Consider the following 24,979-nt stretch of genomic DNA (forward strand, 5'->3'; position numbering starts at 1 on the left):
TGCGTTCACAGTCTGTTTTGGTGTCCTTACAGCAAGGTAGCAACATTGCATTTTTAATTAAGTCTTTCATTTCCATTCCCTTTTTCAGCTAGAGCTGTCCCCCAGAGGATCAATTAACTAAATGGTTAGATCCAGCAAAAGTCTCCCCCACGCCAAAAAAACAAACAGTTACTAGTAGGTGTGATTTACAAATTTCTCTTCCAAAATTAAAGTTGTGAAGATGGCACAGCCTGGGGTTTGGCTGGCTTGGGCACCTCATTTAAACACATCACCACAAATCATTTTTTCTTTACCTTCTACATTACCCTGACACTGGTTTGTAAATGTATCATATGTTACTGATAGTAGATATCTCTTTATATCATACTTTTGTCTAATAACTGAGTGAACAAAAAAATTAACTTTTGGACTATGTTATAATTTAGCTAAATTTTAACGTTAGATTTTTTTAAAATGTTTTTATTGATTTATTTTTTTTGAGAGAGAGAGAGAGAGAGAGAGAGAGAGAGAGAGAGAGAGAAAGGGAGAAGGATAGAGAGAGAGAAACATTTCTGAGAAACATCATTAATCAGCTGCCTCCTACACATCCCCTACTGGGGATTGAGCCCACAACCTGGGCATGTGACCTGACCAGAATCGAACTGTGACTTCTTGGTTCATGGGTTAACACTCAACCACTGAGCCACACGGGTCAGGCTAACTTTTTATTTTTTTAAAATACCTAAAATTTTCAACTGAAATATTATATTCTCATTGAATTGCTTAGGTATTTTCTCTCTTGTTTTCTTTGGATAAAAATAAGTGTATTAACAGACAGCCTATGCAAATGGAAAGAAGTTGACTGATTCTGTTTAGAAAAGCCTTACTTGTGATTCTATGTCTGCCAGTAGCTGGTGATCCTTGGCACCCCACGTCACCTTCTTGGGCTCTCAATTCCTAAAAAAGCTCGAGGTTAATTTATGAATTCACTTGTCTAATGATTGTTGAATACCTACTATGTGCCAGGCACAAAACAAACTCTAGAAAAACTAAAAAATCTTGTCAAAAATTGTGAAGTACCAAAAATGAGCTAAATCCAGGTGCTCAGGGATAGTGCACTGAGCAAAACTGCTACCTTCATGGCAATTATAGTCCAGGTTGGGGGTGGGGGTAAATAATAAACAAACTAGCAAATAAACGAGTGCTTGTGTGTGATAAGTGCTTGAGAGTAAAAATAAACCAGGGTAAAGAAATAGGGAATATCCAGGGGATTCTATTTGAGATGAAATGGTGAGTAAATCTAGCTCATTGGAATGGATGAATATAACCCTATAATCTTGACACCCAAACCAGATGAGCACACACAAATGACAGCAGCAAACACAATTAAGACACTTCACTTAGGAACAGTGACTGAAGAATCCTAAAAAAAATTAGGTGCCCAAATCCAACAATGCATTTCACAATTCCTATGTCAAGATCGAAGAGGGTTCATGCCAAGACATAAATAACATCAGAAACATCTACCTATGTACTACCCCACATTAATGGACTTAAGGAAAAAAATCACAGAATTATCTCAAAAGACACTGACGAAGCATTTGATAAAGTTCAATACCTACACATGATAAAAGTAATTAGGTAATTAATATGCATCAATTCCAATAGAGCAGAGGCTTGTTCTTTTAACTGGTTCATGAACATATTCCAGATGATAAAAACAATGCTTGGATTTAATAGCCATTAGGTACACATTTGTTAGTGAATGAACAATGGAAGGAAGGAAGAAACGAAGGGAGGGAGGGAGAGAGGGAGAGAGGGAAGTTCTTTAGGCTGAGAAGGGCAGTCTACCCAAAGCTTACATCATCCTTAATGGATCAAAACCTCAAACACTGCCTTTCAGGTTGGGAACAAGACAAGGGCGCCCTCTCCTGGCCAATGCTCAAAGATGCCCTGGCCAGCACGGTGGGGTTAGAACACTGACAGGCATTGGAAGGCAGGCAACAAAACTGTCAATGTTTGCAATGGCCGTTCCTATTACAACCATATTCCCTTCCCTGCAGCAATAACTGTTGAGAAAAGGTAACCAAAAATCACATACCACTTACAACAGGAACTAAAACTAGACACTAGGAAGTAACCTAACACAGGAAACAGAAGAGCTTTCTGAAGAGAATTTTAAAATTCTAACCAAGGACATCTTAAAAACTAAATAAGTGGAGCCTTATGCCATGCTCATGGATGTGATGACTTAATATTGAAAAATGTCAGCTCTCCCCAAATTAATCTATAAATTCAATGCAAATCTTACCAAAACCCCACCACAGCATATTCTCCCTCCACATCTCTCTCTCTCTCTCTCTCTCTCTCTCTCTCTCTCTCTCTCTCTCTCTCTCTCCTTGATAAAGTGAATCTAAAATCTGAACAAAGAAGAATGAGCAACTTACCAACAGGAGAATCAAGAGGAAGGACTCACCCCACCAGAGGTTAGGACAGTTTCAAATCCGTAAGACTAGCACAGCTGGCACTTATACAAGAAACACCCAAACCAGATGAGCACACACAAACAGTGAGGTCAACAGGACAGGGCTGGTGGTGCAGAAACAGCCAGGACACAGGGACTCAGTGTTAATAGGCAGAGCATCAGCACCGCAGAGAAAAGGTGAATTATTTGGCAAATGGGACCCAGTGGTTGAGCACTGACCTATGAACCAGGAGGTCACCACATGCAGCTGAAGACTAAGCCTGCACCCCTGCCTCCCAGTGAAAAATGCAACATGCTTAAACACTGCTCAGCTAACTCCACCTGCTTCTCTGCTTTCTCCCAACCATCCTGGAATTTAGTCCATGGTTAGTTCATGTAATTCCATTTATTAACTTAGCAGGCCCTGCACTGTGCAGGGTGCAGTCGAATGTGCTGACTGGACGATGGGACAGTAGTGAAACCACAGAGGGCTGGCACTGCCGTGCTGTTGAGCTCTACCTCTGGGGTGGGAGAGCACTGGCCCTGGGCCTGGCTCAGGGTCCTGCAGGGGCGGCCATCGGGGCTTCCGCAGGCGCCTGTGGGTGGAGGAGGGGAAGCAGCCGCCCTGTGCTCACCGTGCCTTCCGGGTCCACGAGCAGCAGGTGCTTGGCCTGGCCGTCGTGCATGCCAGTGAGAACGAAGGAACCCGGGTTGGTGGTGCTCTTCCTGACCAGGAAGTCTCCATCTCGCTTCAGCAGCCCCTCAGCCTCCTTCCTGCTCATCTGGCCTTGGTACCAAAGCTCGGCTTTCAGCTCTTCCAGCATCTTGGCATCCGGGGCTCTGGGTGAGATGGGGCTGATGCACTCCACGGAGGCCGCCTTGCTCAGCACAGGCCCCACGGACTGGTTCTTGAGAGCATCTTCAAAAGGTTCTGCCAACAGCATTTGCCAGCAACAGGTGCACCCAGGAAGAGCAAATGATAAACAATACAACGTGAGGGATGAGAATGCAAAGGCAACGCTGCCAGAAGGAAGAACTAGAGACAAATGACAGCTGATAATATAATGAGGCGAGTCACAACAAGCATTTGAAAGTACAGCCCAAATCTTGGCATGACTCCTGATAAGCCTGCTTTCCCAAGGCAGCTGGGCACTGTGCCTTGTGCCAAGGTCTGGCTGGTTCGAATGCCTTCAGTTTTGCACGCCGCAAGAGGCCACGCATATTACGTGCCATCTACTCTCTCTGGAACGTTGGCTAGCCTCTAACAAATATGTTCTCTTCTGAATAGAAACCTACCAAACCAAAGGAAGTACACAAAGAAGACAATTTGCAAGATTTCCGGGTGAATTCTTAAAAGAAAACAAAACTGCCGTTTAATTGGGTGCCTTTTGTGTGACTTGCCCCAGGCCAGGAGCCCTCCCTTGCCTTGACCTTCACTTGTCCCTGTGGGAAAAGGCTCTGGGGTGAGGGTCTGAGAGTGAGCCTGGCTTCAGGCCCTTCAGAACCAGCCTCTCACTGCAGGGCACCCGCCAATGGCAGGCTTCTGCTCTAACATCAACAAAGAGCAGCAGCAAGCGAGTCAGCAGGCGCCCTAAGCCAATCTCAGGGTTTGATTTTCAAATAAGTAATTTGATACAAAAGCACTCTGAAAAAACGAGGGGCGTGCCACACCAGTGTGGTGTTATAATGACTCTTTGGGACCACACTGCCAACCCAGGCAATGCAAGCACCGCAAGAACAAGAACAGCATCCCCCTGGGCACAACTGCACCCCAAAGCCCCGCATTACTCCTGGGACATGGTTCCTGCTCCATGAACACTCAACAAATGCTGTAAAATAAGACTAACATACAGGATGGGCAGGAGTGGGTGAATAAATGACACCAAAATTAGGTCATGTTGGCACTCATTAAATCATTTATATTTTTGGAGCGGAAAAGAAGTTAAAACTATTGATTAATTTTTGGTTTTTACCCTATCTTTTTCCTGATTACCTGGAGTGTTGAAAATTTGTATTATACTCTTTCTATACCATCATCATCACTGCCACCACCACCACCATCACCATTATCCTACTGTTATCACCATTTATCATCATCATCACCACCATCACCACCATCATCACCATCATCACCATTGTTATTTAGCTCTAGTGGTTAAAAATAAACAGAGTGCTGCCTTTATTTTTTCATACTTTTCAGTAGATACTAGCCCTCCAGGGCCCTTTCTTCTGTTTGTCGGGATCAGGAGTAGAAATAGATGGATGAGAAAATGTTGGCTCTGGTTCTCATAGTTCTGATCTCAAACCCCAGGCCAATCTAACTACCAAGACCTGGGGCCAGGAATCACTGGTGAACTGACTAAATTAAACAAGGACAGCCACTAAACTGCCAGTGTGAGCACTGTTAACACTGAGCGGAGCTCAGAGGCTCCACATGGCTCTGCGTCTTGGGAGAGCCACTTCACCCCTCCAGGCTGTTCCCAGATTACTGAAGTGAAGGGATCGGACTAGGTGACTGGTAAGGTGCCCTCAGGCACTGAGATTCCACAGTTCTTCTGGTTCTGCCATCTTTGAAAGTCGGGATGGGAGTCCAGTATCTGTGAACCCAAAGTGGCTGGGGAGAGTTAGACTCTTGTTATCATGGTGCCGCCTAATCATAAAAGCACTCAATCCTGTCCTCACTCACATGCAATGTCACGGACAGCAGGGGTCAAGCCAGCAAGGTTGCCTTTACCAGCGGTAAAGTTACTTAACCTCTAGGGTTCTCTGTTCTCTCCTCTGTAAAATAAGGATAATAATAGCAATAGTGATAATAATACAGTCCTGTGTCACTGCATGATGGAGATACTTTCTGCGAAATGTGTCACTAGGCTGTTTTGTCATTGTACGAATATCATAGAGTGCACTTACCCAAATGCAGCTGGTACTTTTATACAATTGGCAGCGCAGTGGGTTTGTTTACAACCTACGGCATCACCACAAACACGTAAGTAATGTGTTGCACTATTGGACACCAATAACTTCACTAGGTGATGGGAATTTTTCAACTGCATTGTAGTCTTATGGGGCCACCATCACAAATGCAGTCTGTAGTTGATCCAAATGTCATTCTGTGGCACATGACTGTAGTAATAATATCTACCTGTAGTATCATTGCAAAATTAAATTAAATATTAAGTGCATAGCCAGTGGTAGGAAGTTTTTAAATGTTAATCTCTTCCCCTCTTTAGCCTTTCAATTCTCAAGGAATTTGAAAAAGAAATTTTGGGATATTAAACTCTTTTTTTAAAATATATTTTTTATTGATTTCAGAGAGGAAGGAAGAGGGAGAGAGAAATAGAAACATCCATGATGAGAGAGAATAGTTGATCAGCTGCCTCCTGCAAGTCCCCCACTGGGGATCAAGCCCACAACCCAGGTATGTGCCCTTGACCAGAATCAAACCTGGGACCTTTCAGTTCACAGGCTGACGCTCTATCCACTGAGTCTAATGGCTAGGGCGGATATAAAACTCTTGTTAGCTTAGGAAGTTCTTTCAAAATTCCTTAAAAACAGTTTCCACTTCCATTAATCAGTCCATGGATGATTAAATTTTTGCAATGTTTAGGACAAACAGAAAGTCCTTGGCACACCCCCCATGCACTGCTGTCTAAGTAGTTCCCTGCCTCTCTTTGTCTTAGTTTTTATCTGTGCACTTGTTACTAACTGCTAATACATAGTAGTGCTGTCAGCTCCAAAGAATAGAGACTTGGCCTATTTGGATTTTGTGTATATAGGCAAAGTGAGTTAGCTCTCATTTGACACATTTAAGTGTTCAATCGAGTAGGGGGAGACTTGTGGTGGTAGAGGAAGAGAGAATAAGAGAACAATGAGAGGGAAGCATGGGCCTGCATCCGAGAAGGGTCTGTTGCAATTTCTTGCTCAACAGATTGAGAACTCCGTGAGGACATGGCCAGGCCATTACACTTCGGCATCCTTAGCAACTGAGACAATACTTGGTACACATAGCCAATTAATATCTAAGTGAATACATAAATGAGTGCATTTATTTATGTATATTGTTTGTCTCAATACACGGGCAGTTCTTCGAGTGCTAAGTCAATGCCAAAAGGAGGGGGAGATTGCTTTGTCTCTGCACCAAAGAAAGGGATGGAATCCCAAAGCAGAGGTTGGCCGAAGTTCAAAGCCTGAAAAGCCCAGTCACAGCCGGAAAAGTGCAGCAAACCCGGCTCGCAGGAAGTTCAGTAGCTGCACTGATTTCCAATAAAGATGGAAAGCAACCTCAAAAGGAAAGAAAACCGAGGCGAATGGAAACGCACTCATGTCAAAGAGGTCCTTCCTCGGGCTGCTCTCCGCGCTGCTGCTGGCCTGCGGCGGGAAGCGCTGGGTGTTCACGTAGGTGGGGGCTTCTCCCGTCGGGGCCGCCGGCGCCGTCCCTCCCGGCGTGCTGGACGTGTCCACGGGCCCTGCAACAGAAAACGAGCCTCTTTCTTCTTTTGAGGTTAATGCTGCCCGTGCGTTTATAGCCAAGCCACCCGGTCTCACACAGAAGGCCCTCGCGGTTAACCACAGGAAATTCTCCCGGCAGCTCCCCATGGTTTAAATCCCTCTCTGGCCCCGTCACAGGCACTGCTGTGTTCTGGCCAGGACACATCCACACCTGTCCGTCAGGATGCGAGCTGTCAGCCCATGCCGCGCACCCAGGGGCCCCGCCTGCCCAACTCTGGCCCGTGCCTGGGCGAGTGGAGCAGCCAGGCGGGTCTGCTCCTCCCCTTCACAGAGGGAGGGCCCACGCTCCAACACCTGAGCAGAAGCGCGACAAGCTTCATTTTAATTGTCCTTTTCCCCCTTTTAAGTGTGAGTGAATGCTTTGTAAATGAACTCCATCCCAGGAACGCCATGCGGCGCTGCGATCCTGTTTGAGAAAGTTACCACCTAAGGAACGGAGACGCGTTCTTAGGAGACAGAGCCGCCTGCAGCCCCTGCTCCATCAGAGGCCCAGCTCAGGCGCGTGACTGAGCCCTGGCCACAGGCAGTGCCTGGGTGGTACTTCCTACGTGGCCCACCACTGTGCCCGCGACTGTGCCCACGCTGGGCCAGCGTCCCTGCTGTTGGCACTGGAGGAAAGTTGTCACCCAATCACACCCGCTTGGGTCACTGCCTAATTCTTCCTACGGGATCCCTGTCTCTAGCACATTTACACTTATGTTCTTAAGATGGCCTTCTGGGCGCTCACATCTCTTGAGAGAGGTCACCTCCACCCCCGCTGGGCAGCCAGCCCAGCCAGCAAGTGAGCTCGGGGCTGGAAGAAGCGCCCCCAGAGCCTGTCTGCCTGCGTGTTGAGAATGCAAGTGTCCCTCCGCTTCCTTCAGGGTGAGCGCCTCCAGCAAAGTCGTGAACTGTCCCTCGTCCGCTCCTGTTCTGCACAGGCTCCCGCGTCCCCCAGGCTGACCCTGCGGTGCATGGCCTGGTGTAGCCGTGGCTCTCTGCAGCTCACATGTGTGTGGGCATTGCAAACAGACCAGCCTGTACAAAGAATTTTACAAACTGATTTTTACAAGGAGAAGATGAAAAGCCCAGCGAACAGCCTTCCTGACCACGACCCTTTGCTCCTCACACGGGGCCGGTGCGGAGCCGGACCGTGGACACGCACGCAGTGGCGGCTCCGAAAGTCCATTTTAGGGGAATAGCTGCTAGCAAATTAACAAGAAACACTCTTAATTGTTTGGTGAGAAAAGGTATTATTGCTTTCAAACGAGAACTCGACATTTATTAAGAATAATGAGTCTTGCGTTCTAGGCCAGGAACTTAAGTGAGGCTGATTTGCCCTGATGAACCTCTGGCATGGTCTGTTCTGATCTGGCCAGAGGAATACACAGGAAGAGACCTCATTTTTTAAATAAACCTAACATTTTCAATAAAGTAAATGTCTAATATAAAGAATGTGTCTCCTTGCATGTCTAGGTGTATACATGTTATATAAATACTTTTTTTTAAACTATCAAGCTAAGTATTGTTTTACTTTTTTTTGTAAGAGAAGCCTTTTCAAAAAAGTGTGTCTTTATTGTTGTAAGTATTACAGATGCCCCTTTTTCCCCCAGCAACCACCTCCAGCCGTCCTTGCCACCCCGCCCCTCGGGCCTACTGCACTGTAGTCTGTGTCCGTGGGCTATGCATATGTGCATATCAGTTCTTTGGTTAATCTCCTGCTGCCCCCCTTCCCTCTGAGATTCTACAGTCTGTTCCATGCCTCCATGTCTCTGGATCTATTTTACTCATCAGTTTAGTTTAGTTCATTAGATTCCACATATGAGTGAGATCATGTGATACTTGTCTTTCTCTGGCTGGCTTATTTATTTTAAATGTCTGTGGAACAAAGATGAAAACATAGTAGAAAACTGCCTCTGACAAAATTATGACTTTAATTTGCTATACCCGTCCTCTTCTGACACAGAGCCATGTGGTGGCTTCTGACAGGTGTCATGTTCAACTGACCAGGCCAGCACGATGGGTCATCTTTCAGCTGGGGCACGCAACATGTGAAATTCTCTCACAAGAAGGGAATTTTAAAACATTACTGTCTTTACACAATGATAAATGGATCAACCCATCAAGAGGATATAACCCTTGTAAACAATTATGCACCTAACATATGAGCACCTAAAAATATAAAGCAAATATTTTTTAATCATTATTTCTTATTAGTACCACTTAATGTGAAGAAAATGCACATTTTCCAAAATTATGGAAAAATGTTCCATTTGCCTTATTGGGTCCAAATGTTAGGTTTAAATTATTTTACAATGCAAGCTTTCTTTCATATCTTGGCAGTAGTGATTTCCATTTTTATTCCTTTGGTATCCATAATCTTATCAGAATCAAAAACATATGCCTTGAGATCACTGGACAACTCCTCCTCAACATTTTAAAAATGTACAATGAAGGTGATTGCGCTGGTAGCTAAATAACAGGAGCGATATGGGAGAGAATTATGAGGACATCTAGGCTGATGGCAAAGAGGCTCAAAGGTGCAGACATAAAGGGAGAGATTGACAGCAATACAGTCATAGTAGGGGAATTTAACACCCCACTGACAGGTCTTCCATGTGGAAAATCAACAAAGAAACAGTGGCCTTAAATGACACATTAGACCAAATTGACTTAAATTATGTTTTCTAGAGCATTTCACTCCAAAGCAGCAGAATATACATTCCTTTCAAGTGCACATAAAACAATTTCCAGGATAGGCCACATGATAGGCAACTAAATAAGTCACAATAAATTTAAGGAAACTGTAATCCTATCAAGTACCTTCTCTGACCACAATGGTAAGAAATCAGAAATCAATTAAAAGAAGAAAACTGAAAAACACACAAACACATGGAGGCAAATAACATGTTGCTAAACAATAAATGGGTTAACAATGAAATCAAGGAGGAAATCAAAAGACGCCTGGCGACAAATAAAAATGAAAACACAGCAACCCAAAATCTATGGGATGCAGCAAAAGCAGTCCAACCAGTAAGATGGAAATTCATAGGAATACAGGCCTAACTCAAGAAGCAAACAATCTCAAATAAACAATCTAATCTTATACCCAAAGGAACTAGAACAATATCAAACAAAGCCCAAAATGAGTAGAAGGAAGGAAATAATAAAAATCATATCAGAAATAAACAAAATAGGGTCTAAAATAAACAATACTAAAGATCAATGAAACCAAGAGCTGGCTCTTTGCAAAGATGAACAAGATTTATAAACCTTAAGCCAGACTCATAAAGAAAAAAGAGAGAGGACCCATATACATGAAATCAGAAATAAAAGAGAAAAAGTGACAGTAGACATCATAGAAATACAAAGGATTATAAGAAAATATTATAAACAATTATATGCCAACAAGTTGGACAACCTGGAAGAAATGGATAAATTCCTAAAAACATACAATTTTCAAAGACTGGATAAAAAGGAAACAGAAAATTGGAACAGACCAATTACTACCAACAAAATCAAAACAGTAATAAAAAAAACTCCCAACAAACAAAAGTACTAGACCTATGGCTTCAATGATGAATGTTACCAAATATTCAAAGAAGAATTAACAAGGGATCTTCTCAAACTATCCCAAAAAAATTCAAAAGGAGGGAAGGTTTCCAAGCTCATTTTATGAGGCCACCATTATCCTGATTCTAAAACCAGACAAAAATGTTACAAAATAAGAAAATTATAGACCCATATCCCTGATGAACATAGATGCAAAATTTCTCAATAAAATATTAGCAAACCAAATTCAGCAATACAATAAAAAGATCAAGTGGGATTTTTTTCCGGGATACAATGTTTGGCTCAATATCTGAAAATCAATTAATGTAATACACCACATAAACAAAATGAAGGATAAAATTCATAAGACCGTATCAGTACATGCAGAAAAAGCATTTGACAAAATCTGGCATCCATTTATGACAAAAACTCTCAGCAAATTGGAAATCAAGGGAGTAAACCTCAATATAATAAAAGCCATATATGACAAACCCACAGCTGACATCATCCTCAATGGGAAAAAAGCTAAAAGTGTCTTCCTTAAGAGCAGGAAGAAGACTGGGTTGTCCACTTTCAGCACTTTCATTCGACACAGTATCAGAAGTCCTAGCCACAACAATCGGATAAGAAGAAGAAATAAAAGGCATCCAAATTGGAAAGGAAGAAATAAAACTGTCACTATTTGCTGATGACATGTTACTACATATAGAGAACCCTAAAGATCCTACCAAAAAAAACTATTAGAGCTGATAAATAAATTCAGTAAAGTAGCAGGATACAAAATTAATATTCAGGAATAAGTTGTATTTTATATACCAATAATGAACTATCAGAAAAAGAAACCAAGAAAACAATCACATTTACAGTTGCTTTTTAAAATAACTAGGAATAAATTTAACCAAGGAGGTAAAAAACCTATACTCAGAAAATTATAAGGCATTGAAGAAAGATTTTTGAATTAGATACAAATATATAGAAGCATGTACCATACTCATGAATAGAAAGAATTAACATTGTTAAAATGTCCATACTACTCAAAGCAATCTATAGATTCAATGCAATCCCTATCAAAATTCCAATGACAGTTTTCACAGAACTAGAACAAAAAAATCCTAAAATTTATATGGAATCACAAAGGACTCTGAATAGCCACAGCAATCTGAGAAAGAAGAACAAAGTTGGAGGTATCATGTTACCTGGTATCCAACTATACTGCAAGGCTGTAGTAACCAAAAGAGCATGATACCGGCCTAAAATCAGCCATACAAATTGATGGAACAGAATAGAGAGCCCAAAAATAAACCCACGCCTATAAGTCAACAAATATGTGACAAAGAAGGCAAGAACATACAAAGGGGTAAAGACAATCTATTCAATAAAGGATGTTGGGAAAGTTGGACAGATACATGCAAAAAATGAAACGAGACTACCTTTTTATACCGTATACAAGAATAAACTCAAAATGAATTGGGGATTTAAATGTAAGACTCAAAACCATAAAACTCCTAAAGAAAACATAGGCAGTAAACTCTCTGACATTGCTCTAGTAGCATTTTTTTCTGATGTATCTCCTCAGGCAAAGAAAACAAAAGAAAAAATAAACAAATGGGACAAGTTTTTGCACAGAAAGGAATCACGAACAAAACAAAAACAACCTACTGAATGGGAGAAGATATTTGCTAATGATACATCTGATAAGGAGTTAATAGCCAAAATTTATAAAGAACTCATACAACTCAATACCAAAAAATAAGCAATTCAATTAAAAAGTGGACAGAGGACCTAAATAGACACCTCTCCAAAGAGGACATACAGATGGCCAACAGACAAATGAAAAGATGCTCAACATCAATAATAGAAATGCAAATTAAAACCACAATGAGTTATCACCTCACACCTGTCAGAATGGCTATCATCAATAAATCAAGAAACAAGTGTTGGCAAGGAGGAGGAGAAAATTGGTACAGTCACTATGGACAGCAGTATGAATGTTCCTAAAAAATCAAAAATAGAACTACCTTATGACCCAGCAATTCTACTTCTGGGTAGTTATCTGAAGAAATCCAAAACACTCATTCAAAAATATATATTCAGCACAATTCACAATAGCCAAGAATTGGAAACCACCCGAGTAATCATCAATACATGAGTGGATAAGACAGTTATCACTGATTAAAGCTTACTCAGCCATAAAGAAGAATGAAATCCTACCATTTGCAATCGCATGACCAGATCTAGAGAGTATTATACTGAGTGAAATAAGTCAGACAGAGAAAGACAAATACCAAATGGTTTCATTTATATTGGAATCTAAAGAACAAAACAGAAACAGACTCAGGTACAGAGAACAGACTGATGGTTGCCAGAGGAGATGGGAGTTGGAGAGCTGGGTGAAAGAGGGGAAGGCATTAAGTACAAATCGGTAATGACACAATAGCCAAGGGGATATTAAGCACAGCAGAGAGAATATAGTCAATAATATTATAACAACTAGCATGTGGCGCCAGACGGGTACTAGACTTATCGAAGGAAACACTTTGTAAACTATGTAAGTGTCTAACCACTATGCTGTACGCTTAAAATAACCCTGAATGTGAACCGTAATTAAAAAATATAATTTTAAAAAGTGTATTGTAATTTACTCCCAGAAGAAATGGTTACAATAAGGGAAAAGCCTTAACATTAAACCAAGAAATGGTTAAATTTATATACATAGAAGCATAAATTGGATCTTAATTAATTTGTCTCTCCACCTCCTTTAGATCCTGCAGAGTGAGTAGCCAGTGGCCTGGAGCTGGTGAAGGAGTTTTAGAAGTGCCTGAGGGGGGGAAACGTTCAAAGTGAAAAGAAACCTTTAAAACACACAAAATACACACACACACACACACACACACACACACACACACACACACACATCTGTATATGTAAGTGTGTGTGTGCACAGAGCTGTCTATAGAATGGAGACTTACGGTAGCAGTTAGTTATCAGTCGTGTGTGAATTGTTCTAATGTGGGTGCAGGAGCTGTGCTCACTGCTTTGATAGGAGGCGCAGTGTCCTCTAATGTACCCGGCCCGGAGGGCTGCACCTGGGGCCTGCTCTGCCTCCGGTGCTGTCACTCTCCTCCTGAAGGTGACCCTGGAGCGGGGCGGGGTGGGGGTGGGGGGGCGGGGGGGCGGGGGGGGGGACAGGAGGAGAACGCTGCTACTAGCTCCTGTGAGGAACCACCGGGCTCAGCCCTGCTGGGGAGCTGGGGAACAGCATGAAACACACTTGAGTCTCCCAGCCAACCCCCTTTTGAAACGGTGGAGGTGCCCCGGGAGGAAGTGCTGAAGGACAGGAACCGGTCCTGTGCCAGGGGAGCTGTCATGGCTGGGTGGCACCCCCACAGCCCTTACTTTATATCTTCCTATGATCTGGGCAGCAGTCTGCAGCCCCACCCTCAGCAGACGTTTGCAGCACGTTTTCCTGCCCCTCCCCCTCCACAGGAGATGGAGAGCCACCGGGAGATGTTACTTTTGTCTTGGGTTTTTTAACCAACTTTATATGTAATGCTCACCAATTGGAAACAAATATCAGTCAACAAGGAAACACAGTGTAGGACATTCACACAAGGGAATACTAGTCATCCAGAAAAAGAAAAAAAATTTGGATGCATGCAGCGACAGGAGTGAGTCTATAAATAGTTTTGTTGAGTGAAAAGAAGTCAGATGAAAAAGAATGCATAATGTATAAATGATATGTACATAAAATTCTAGAAAATGCAAGCTAATCTGTATAAACATATAAAGCAGATCGGTGGTTTGGGAGGATGGAGGAGGGGCAAGGAGGACCAGACAGCAGCACGTGACTTTGGCATGTTGTTATGTTGCTTGCCCTCATTCCCTCGCCTCTCACCTTGCCTGGCAGGTGTTTGCTGCCACTCTTCGCCAAATGGCTCTCCTAAGTGTCTTCCTTGGTAATAAGTTTGCTCTTTTCCTGAAAACTATAAACACAAAGAGAAAAAAATTATGCTCTTCTTTCCCCATCTCCAAAAGCCACGGCCGGTAGAAGGGACATCAGTGGCCAGGCGGCTGCATCCCCGATGGCACACCATTTTCCCTCCATGCCTCACAGTTGGCGCTGAGAATTAGTAAATAAATGTGTGTGGGTGTGAGGAAGAGACTGCATCTCAAAAAACTACACATCCCCCCCTATTTGCATTCCCTAAGCCCCCTTCCACCCAAATGTGAGCATAAATGGAGCTCTCCTGCACACAGCTGCATCACTCAGCATGCCCTCGAATAAGTTTCAGTTCCAGTGTCTGTGTATGAGGACACACTGCGCGCTGACACACCGGGGCAAGCCACCCGGCCATTCCCGCTCGGTGGCAGAACCACGGACCCTGCATTTCAATGTTCGACACTGTTATTCGTGTCATTATTATTCACTAAGGTGGGTGACATCAAAAATTCTCTACAGAGATACAGTAACTCTACAAAACAAGTGCCCTCCTAGAATGCTTATTTGGAGGTAAAATCAGGGAAATGACTAAAATAGAAAAAAAATCATAAAATTCTCACCATTTTAAAGGCCTATGTCCACTGTCTTTTCAGAGAAACCAAAGCACCCAGGCTTCTGAAAAGCCTTGACTTCGCGCCCCTCCTCATGAAGACTCAGTGTATGAACTGCGTCCTGGGCTGGAGAAAGGACCCAGCCTGCCAGCTCAGGAATCACAGTATAGTTTCAAGGTATGTGACTAAGACCTTGCGATGTTAAAACAAAAGCCTCCCCTATTTGTCTGCTTTGTGAAATCCAAGCGGGGGAAGCACGTGAGTTATTCTGTCAAAGACTGCACAGAACAGCAACCTGAAAATAAAGTTGAGAAATATAAAAGGAAATACAGTAAAACCTTGATATAACGGACTAATTTGGGTGAGAGGATGTGCGTTAAAGACAAAAATCTGTCATATAATAAAGTAGGTTTTCTGAATGTGTATGTTAAAAAATTGATAAATTAGCCCAGCCAGTGTGACTCAGTGGTTGAGCGTCGACCTATGAACTAAGAGGTCACGGTTCGATTTCTGGGGGTCAGGGCACATGTCCGGGTTGCAAGCTCGATCCCCAGTAGGGGGCATGCAGGAGGCAGCCGATCAATGATTCTCTCTCATCATTGATGTTACTATCTCTCCCTCTCCATTTCTCTCTGAAATCAATATATATATATATATATATATATATATATATATATATATATATATATTAAAAGTTGACAAATTAGTTAGTTTACCTGTTTTTACTTATGTAGACACATTTGTAATTAAAACTAAGTATGTATGAAAAGTTTAATTTCACAGAAAAGATTTCTATATGTATTATAGAAAATGCATGCATTCACCAGTCACTGAGAGTAAACAAATGCACATGACTGGGGTGTGGCTTAGCACACATGGGCACATGGGCCTACACACTTTATTTTATTTTATTTTTTTAAAATATATTTTATTGATTTTTTACAGAGAGGAAGAGAGATGGATAGAGAGTTAGAAACATCGATCAGCTGCCAAGGTACATCCCCTTGACCGGAATCGAACCTGGGACCCTTGAGTCTGCAGGCCGACGCTCTATCCACTGAGCCAAACTGGTTTCAGCGGGCCTACACGCTTTAAAACTGCTGCAGAAAGTCATGCCGGGCGACAACAGAACCAATTACCATGTGCTATGGTGCGATTACGTGGTAATAATTCGCCAAACACTGTTTACCAGGGATGACTCTTGGATTTAAATGTGTAGACTGTAGTTGTAGATATGTAATATTTATCTATGTTGGTGAAATTATTACAGCGTTTTTTCCAACGTATGTCCTATTCACTAAAATTTGTTTAAAATAACAGTGAATTGATAACAAAAAATAACCTGTTAATTTAATTATAAGCAAATATTGGTTTACAGCATTTTAAAATTAATAGGGTGTTAATTTTCACATATGAAATATGGACTGGAAGTTTTGTCCATTAAATCAAAGTCCGTTAAATCGAGGTCTGCAAAATCGCGGGTTTACTGTAAAGTTCAATTAGCCAGCATCCCAAGAAAGAGGTACAAAACTAACCGGGGCTGTGTCAGGGCCAGGGAGTCTGGCCTTCAGTCGTGCATCCACGAACCCCCCTGCAGGAGGCGTCTTGTTCGGGACGCTGTTGTAGTATGGGTGGTCTGAGCCGTCGCCCTCCTCTTCGGTCCAGGGCTCATCCAGACTCTGCATTCTGTTAAAAGAGAATTTTCAGGAGCATTAGCCAAAAGTTGAGCTTTTAGTCAAAACCATCACATCTAGTGAGTTTAGTCACTGCCCCTTCAACCATGTAGGTCTCAGGCATATATGGAAAGCATGTTAGCGGTTTAGTCAAATATCTCTGCCTATTCACAGTTCTATCCTTTGGAAAGTTCCAATCACATTTGAAACAAAAAAAAAAAATCATTTTTAAAAGTACATTTTAATCAGGAAAGAAAAAGTTTACATGTAAAGACAACCAGTTCCTCAAGGCACAGACACACATTTTAGTAAATTATAAAATTTACCCAAAGCAAAATCAACTAAAAATTAAACATTTTAGAAAATGGCAAGATAAGACCTCTGAAATTTTTCTCTTCCATGAAAGCAACAACATAACTGATTATATATATATATATATATATATATATATATATATATATATCAGGATTAACTATTTAAAACCCTAGAAATTAGCCAGAGGCTTGCAACAACCTAGGGAGTGTTTATTTCATTTTTTAAGCAAATACAAAAAGCTGTAAGAACAGCAGCTTTGGGGCATTTTAACTTGCCTTCTTCCCATCACCATAGTAGTCTTGAAAATAAGCAGCTTACAATCACAGAGAAAACCAGTAGCCTGATAACATTAGGAGGGGGCAAAACAGCACTGAGTCTCTTTCAAAGCCCCATTCCCAGCTAGCAATCATTATGTAAACTGCCTAGTCACTCCTTAGAAGAGGTCACTCCTAAGGCTGTCTCTATTTGACAGATTCAGAGCTTGCCCAGGAGAAAAAAATGCCTCTTACCCTGGGACATTTGTCAAAAACAATTAGAGGCAATTGTTTAACAACATGGCACCCTGAGGCAGTATAACATTTGGGGCAAAAAATAGGCTAATCGAAAGCTTAAAAAAAAAGCTAGAAAATAGAATGTCAGTAAGAACTTTGATAAATTTCAACATATTTCTAGGAATCTAGAAGGCCACATGTATTCTTAGGACTCTGTTCATGTCCAAGGATGTATGCCTGCTCAGGAAAGATTCAAAAAGGCCTAGTCTCACCTCTGGCTTACCTTGAAGCTATGCACAGACAGGAAGTGAAAGTTAAGGCGGAATAGCCACCTGCCTAGCTGAGTGTTGAAGAGGTGCCCACACACACACAGAGTTCTAGGGATTTAAGGAAATCTCTAATCGTTAGTTTTCTAATAATTGAACTGAACAGAGTTGTCAGTGGCCATATCTAACAAAGAATATAGAGTTATGGATTTAGTTTAAAAAAGTTTAGAAAAAAATAACCACTAAAAAAGCAGCAACAAATCCTGAGGAGGGGTGAAATCTGATTTTCAGAATTAGCACATTATATTATTTAAAATCTCTAGCTTCAACAACAAACATTTTATGATACATGCGAAGAAACACAAGGATTAAAAGCAATCGATAGAAATTGCCCCTGTGGAAACTCAGATTTTGGACAAAGAATCTTCAATAATATTCACAGCTGACTTTATTCTCAGAAACAATGAAGGCCAGAAAGCAATGGGAGGGCATATTCAAGTACTGAAAGAAAAAGACTGTCTACCAACTACTCTATACCCAGTAAAACTATCCTTCCAAAATGAAACAAAAAATAATACATTTCCAGATAAATAAAAACTGAAAAAATTCATCACTACTAGATCTGCCCTGCAATTAATAGGAAGTACTTCAGGCTGAAATGAAAGAACACCAGATGATAATACATATCCACATGAGGAAACAGAGAACAGTGGTACAAAATTAAATTTCTTTAAAATTTATTATATAGAAACATATATAGGACTTCATGCCTTATGTTTATTCCCAGGGAAGGATGGTAGTTCAATCAACTCCAACCACCCATTTTTATACACATTGTTTAAATAGTGCTTATTTGACTTTTACATAACATTTCCAAAGTACAGAAAACTATAATTAATAAAAAAAGATACTTACACATCCACCACCGAGACTAAACAGTGTGAACAGTTTGCTGTATTTGCTTCCTTTTTTCCAGAGGAAAAAAAATTTGTCAAACTTACTTTGGATGAATAGTTATGTGAAATTAACAGTAAAATGTTAATGTAGAAGCTAGATGATGGGTATAAAGGTGTTCGCTGCAAATTTTTTTTTGTATATTGGTACCTTTACTTTAAAAAATGTTAGGGAGGAAATGCACTTGACAAAGTTAAAGCCCACTCCACGCCCACTTCATCCTTGCATATCCTCGTTTTGGTATAATATTTCTGCATGTTTTTATATACATGCATTTATACATAAACTATGTATAGAATTGTTTGTGTTTTTAAATGGTTCATAAATGGTTCATATGTTTTTCACTCCATTAAAAAACTCTGCCATTTTTTTCTGATAATACACATATGCCGATGTATTCTTTGTAATGACTATATCGCATTGATATGGAATTTGAAAGTTTGTTCATTCATCCCCTGCAAGGCCATCTGGGGCACTGTCACTTTCACTCCAACTCTTCTCACCCATGCAGCCCGCCTGAGCCTGTGAGAGCTTCTGGCAACGGGAAAAGTGGGGCCGTCACAGGCACCTCCAAAAGGAACGTCGTAGAGAAATGTTCCAGTGGATGAGGGAGAAAAATTAAAAGTCTCTTTCAAGAAAGGTGAAAACTTCATAGAGATGACAAAAATCTGCAAAATAATGGAAGCAAAGGGACACTGCCGCATGACTGAGTCCCAGATGTGGCTGCAGACGGTGGGAAAAGCATGCGAAGTCAATTTGGGAGAAACAAAACCAGGTGTTCCTGGCAGTGAACACACCACGGTGACAGCCAGGCCTTCCACATGAACGGTCGGTCCCGGACAGCCTGCTGAGTGACCACTGTGCCCTGAGTGACTGTTTTATGCTGCATGGAATATCCTTATGTCCTAAAGGCATCCAGTGGTCAGTCCTGAACATTTTTATAATAAATTAAATACCTCACCACTCCTGTTCACATTTACTATTTTATTTAACACTTAAAATCATAGTACTGCCAAGACCGGTTTGGCTCAATAGATAGAGCGTCAGCCTGTGGACTGAGGGGTCCCAGGTTCGATTCCGGTCAAGGGCATGTACCTTCGCTGCGGGCACATCCCCAGTGGGGGGTGTTGCAGGAGGCAGCTGATCGATGTTTCTCTCTCATCGATGTTTCTAACTCTCTATCCCTCTCTCTTCCTCTCTGTAAAAAAATCAATAAAATATATTTAAAAGAAAAAAAAAATCATAGCACTGCCAAGGCCCCATTCTTCTTATTTCACAGGGAACACATTTCCACAGGAGAGACCCAGGCTGGGGAGAGAACTTGACCAGGGCCACGGTGGGTTTCCGAGCTGCAAAGGCCACCAGCAGACGGACACTGGTCACTCCAGGCCCGGCCTCACAGGAGCCTCTGGGCAGGGGCTGCTGGACCGCGGTGCCCGACAGCGGACGTGCGGAACCTGAGGGTGCGCCCGAGGAGGTGGCCTGTGGAAACATCACATGGCTCCTCAGGAAGCAGAGCAAAAACGTATTCCGATGCTTTTCTGTAACCTTGGCTACTATCACTATAGTTTCCAGGAAAAATGTTTTTCTGAGCCTTCAGAGAATCGCCCGCGTGTCGGCTTCCATCTGCCAACTTCCTCAGCGCCCCAGCGCACCCGGCCGTCGGAGCCCAGGAAGCCCTGCCCAGAGCGCGCCCCGGGAGGCAGCCGCGGCTTCCTCCTAGTGAGTGTTTCTGTTTGTTTGATTTTTTTAAGGAGGAAAGGTGATACGTCGCAGAAGGCCACTGCCAAGAGGAGCTACTCACCGGTCGTGCAGAGCAGGGACCTTGGCGGGACACCGCAGGTACTGCTTGAACCGCAGCTCAAAGGCCTGTCCGATGGCGCCGATGACGTCCTGGGCCAGCCCGTCGCAGCACTCCAGGATGTGGCAAGCTGTGGGAGCAGCGGCGGCCTGAGGCACAGGAGCGCCTGCCCCTGCGCAGAGCCTCCGGGGGTGGAACCCGTCAGCCCGGGGAGGAAAGGGGCCCAGGGGGGCGTGTGTCCTTCTTAATATGTCCGGGGGCCTCACCCGCAGCTCCACCCAGCGCCACCATCGGATGCGTTCCTCCATAGCCTATTCTCTCTAAAATTAAAAGCCAGTCCCTTTGGGGCAGGTGCCCGCCATCCCTCAGGGACACGCTGTCCTGTGACCAGGCTGCGGCACATCAGAGAAAGGGGGAACCCTCAGAGAAAGGGGGGTCGCGTGGGGAAAGGCACGAGAAGGCCCCACCTCTGCTCTACGAGGTAGTGACTGTCCGTGGCATCCCACGGAGGCGCCAGCCCCTCCCGTCCCCGGGCGCGTGCTGCGGTCCCGTGGCTGATGGGGTCCCGTGGCTGATGGGGTCCCGTGGCTGATGGGGTCCCGTGGCTGATGGGTCCCCGTGGCTGATGGGGTCCCGTGGCTGATGGGGTCCCGTGGCTGATGGGACAGACCTGTGGCTGATGGGGTCCCGTGGCTGATGGGGTCCCGTGGCTGATGGGGTCCCGTGGCTGATGGGACAGACCTGTGGCTGATGGGACAGACCCGTGTCCCCTTCACCTTTCTCCGGGCAGCAGCTCAGATGTAAGTGATTTAGGGCGGCTCGTCCGGGGCACGCAGGGGCCCAGGAGGAGGAGGCACTCCCACAGGGAGTGTCCTCAGGCTCAGAGACCCGCACGCGCTCCGGCCGCAGGAGAAGCCGGCACCCTGGGAAGGAGGCTCCTGGGCATGGAGACTGGCGGGGAGGGGCAGAGGCCGCACGGCCTTTGAAGCCGGGTGACTGCAGCGCGATGCGGCCTTCTCTGCAGAGCCAGGGGCGCCCCCGGGCTGGAGGGGCGCAGCCTGAGGACACGGGGAGCTCTGCCAGGAGGAGGGGCTGCCCCGCGCTGTGGCGCCATGCAGTCCTCAGACACACCAGGCATGACAAGGGCTGGGCCCCGGGAGACGACGCCCCAGCGATGTTTGTCATTGCCCGCTGAGCGGAGCTCCAAGTGTGAGCCCAGGCGGGCACAAGCAGCGCCCGTGAAGCAGCGGCTGGAGGGCCGCTCCTGGCGGGCAGGCTGGCAGGAACGTCCGTGTCTCCCGCTGAAGGGAAGGAGGAGCCGAGGCCGGCGAGGGAAAGACAGCTGGGCCCCCACACCCCGGGTTTCCAGCCCCACGCGCCACCCCAGCATCGGCAGCAGCCACGGGGTGGCTGGCCGTCCTCTGGAAAACCAGAATACAGACCCGGGAGGGTCAAGAGTGCAGCTCATCGTTCTCTCAAGGAGAAGGCCGTGCCCTTGCCGCCAGCGCAGGGAGCGGAGAGCCAGGTGTGGGCAGAGGCGCCCGCAGCCCCCACCCCGTCCGCCCTCACACACCAGAGGGCAGCAGGCGCACACTGCCCCCTGCCGGCCGCCCTCAGGACATCACTGCAGAGGCTCCGGGCAGCGCCTCGCTGGGCGGCCCAGTCCTGCTGGGAGATGCCCCAGGCTGGCAGAGTGGCCGGCCTCCTGCCCGGCACGCCCTCAGTGGACTGAGGAAACAGCATCTGTTGGCTGGGTGTGAGGCTCCCGCAGTAAAATGCCCTCCGTTGTTCCAGAAACTCACTCCAAACCCCAAACTAACCCTGGGCTGCCGGCCTCGCTGCGCCTGCTCCTGCCTCAGAGGACTGCAATGGTCCTCAGCCAAAGCCACTCCTCACCGGGCTGCGGGAGGAAGGAGGAGGCCTCCCCAAGGGGAGCAGCCGTCGGGGTTGCCTCCTCACCCCTGAGGGGAAAGGACATTGCGGAGACATCATTCCTGAGCAAGAGGGAGACTAGATGAGAGACACGTAGAGTCAAGACTCAAAACGAGGCTGTAAAACCCAAAACGTGGCCCAAACACACACACAGCCCTGGCCTGTGGCAGTGGCAGAGGTGACCTGGGAGCAGTCAGGGAGGGAGCCAGTGACCCTCTGGTGTAAGAAGGTCGAGGTCAAGGGCCCAGCAGGTGCAAAGGCCCTGAGGCAGGCGCTGCCTTGCCGTTCAAGGAAGAGCCAGCTGTCTGAGGGGCTGGAGGCGGGCGGGAGAGGGGGAATGAGACAGGTGAGAGCAGGACTGCGCTCGCTCGGGCCCTGTGCACGGCGAGGAGACTAGCACCGTGTGGAGGAGGAAAGGCAGACCTGTGGCTTGTCGGTGTGCGGGGCTGAGACTTCTGAGTGCAGAGTGCGCCGGCGCCGGCTCCCAGCCAGAGCCTGGAGGGACGGCGCATTCAGTGTCTGGCACAGGATGTCGGAAGCCCAGGGCCTGGCATGTTTGTACCATCACTGTTGACAACAGCCAAGTGTGGAGCAGCCTAAATGTCCACTCACAGGAAACCACCTCCTCCCAGCTTAAAAAACAACAAACACACCCTCGCTCCCTCCCCGCCACCTGGTGCAGATGAGGTGCTGTGTTGTTTGCCCCCAGTGACAGAGCGTTTAGGCCTTTCCCGGGAAGTCACCTCCTGGGCCCTACCACTGCCCGAGGCTAGAGCAACCCCAGTTCTGTTGAAATCATCCGAGCTGTTGGAGAAGCTGGGAGTGGGCAGGTGTGGCCACTGGAGGCGGCATTCCCACGCGGGATTCCTGCTCAGGCCATTCACCAAGGTTCCCATACAGCTCCATGGCATGGGTCAGAATCTTTCGCCTTCCACCAGATTAACTCTAGGAGCATGGGTTCTTGACACCAGATTCTCACTGCACATAACTTCTAGCTAAACCAAAAGACATGCAAAAATTCATAGGCAGGAATCACCATGGAAAAGACAGCGATGGCAGTGAGAAACTCTGACCCAACGCTGAAGGATTTGGACAGAAGATTTCTGGGAGCCAGATGTGTCCTGACACCTGCCCGTCTTGAGGCGCTGTGCCTGCGGCCAGGGGACCACGCTGGCACGGCGCTGGGCCTCTGCAGGGGGAGTCAGACATGTAGAGCCCAGACAAGAACATTTACCATTTACTCCCAGAATGTCTTCGCGATCTGACTCCGAAGGCAGAGGCCATTCTTACTGCATTAACCTCGCTGCCTGACTGGGGAGGCGGACGGGGGGGAGGGGGGGGCGGGGGGGAACAGCAGCTCCTCACTAGAAGGAGATAGCTGTGGGATGGACACATATGAGCTGAGACAAAGGATGTTCTGAGATCATGTTCGCGGCGAAACCGTGAGCCCCTCCCTGCACCACGGCCTCCCACGAGGCTGGGCCTGCTGTGGGGACAGAGCCCTGGTGCAGGGAAGGCTGCAAACTCCCCAGAGGGTGGGTCTGGCCGCTCCCTGGGCCGGGGCTGTGGCTGCTCGGACAGTACCCGTGCTGGACTGGAGCGGCGCCTGGCCTTTCAGAGCCCTGCAAGCTTCCCCTTTGGTGTCTCAGAGCCGAGAGCTGCCAGGCGAGAAGGCCTGCCGCCCTGATGGCCCCTCGGGCTCCCCGGGGAGGGAAAGGCTCTGATGGCCTGGCCGTCTGGTCATCCCTACCAAGGTGTCAGGCGTGGAAGCGAAGTAACCTTGGACCCTCTAGACCAGGCCAGCCACCAGCCAAAGTCCACCCTGTGTCCCCACTGACGCCACATGGAGCAGGAGAGTCGGCCGGCTGAGCCCTGCCGGGATCCTGACACTTAATCATAAGTGACAGGCGATAGGTGATTGGAAGGAAGGAGTGTGTGTCCCCCACCAAGTGTCTCAGAGGGCCCCGTGCCAGGGTGCCCCAGCGCTGCAGCACGCAGGCCAGTATCTGCCCCACTGGCACCGCACGATGCCCCTGGGGGAGCCAGGCCCAGCACCCACGGGATGCGGGGTGTATCTGACTTCCATGGCTTTGAAAAGGCCCTGTGGGCAAAGGCACTCCTGGTCGTGGCCCTGAAACGAGACAGCAGCCTGCACACTTCCATGCCCCACGTCAGACGGCACTGGGCCCAGCCCCTCCCTCCGAGCCCGCTCCTGCCCGGCTGCCTGGGGCCACCTGGAGAGCTCTGAACAGGCCTCGGGCTGGGCCCTGCCCTCTGAGGCCTGAGACCCGAGTTTCCAAGCTCCCTACGTGACTCGAACGTGTAGCTCCGTGAGAACCACTGCCCCCGGAGCCACTGAAGACGTCAGAAACGGTAGGACTGCTCGAAGTTTACTTCAACAACCCTCAGCCCTGGGCGGAAACAGCATTCTGTGCCGGGCGAGGGGCAGACTGCCCGCCCCCTCCCAAACTCGTGGGACTCTGGGGTGGTTAAAGGGTGGCCTCTGCAATGGG

General features: G+C 46.1%; 1 protein-coding gene across 1 annotated transcript in view; it reads right to left on the bottom strand.

Annotated features, from left to right (window-relative positions):
- SHC3 (SHC adaptor protein 3) overlaps window positions 1-24,979 on the bottom strand; it is a gene marked incomplete at both ends in the record, with an annotated part of 146,535 nt that overhangs the window by 14,742 nt on the left and 106,814 nt on the right. The window contains 5 exons of the mRNA XM_079789602.1: window positions 3,079-3,374; window positions 6,763-6,909; window positions 14,379-14,466; window positions 16,570-16,720; window positions 20,538-20,664. Of these exons, the coding sequence (XP_079645728.1) occupies window positions 3,079-3,374; window positions 6,763-6,909; window positions 14,379-14,466; window positions 16,570-16,720; window positions 20,538-20,664 (809 nt within the window). The remainder of the gene's footprint in view (window positions 1-3,078; window positions 3,375-6,762; window positions 6,910-14,378; window positions 14,467-16,569; window positions 16,721-20,537; window positions 20,665-24,979) is intronic.

This window comes from Cnephaeus nilssonii, assembly GCF_951640355.1.
Source record: "Cnephaeus nilssonii genome assembly, chromosome: 14".
NCBI classification, from domain to species: domain Eukaryota; kingdom Metazoa; phylum Chordata; class Mammalia; order Chiroptera; family Vespertilionidae; genus Cnephaeus; species Cnephaeus nilssonii.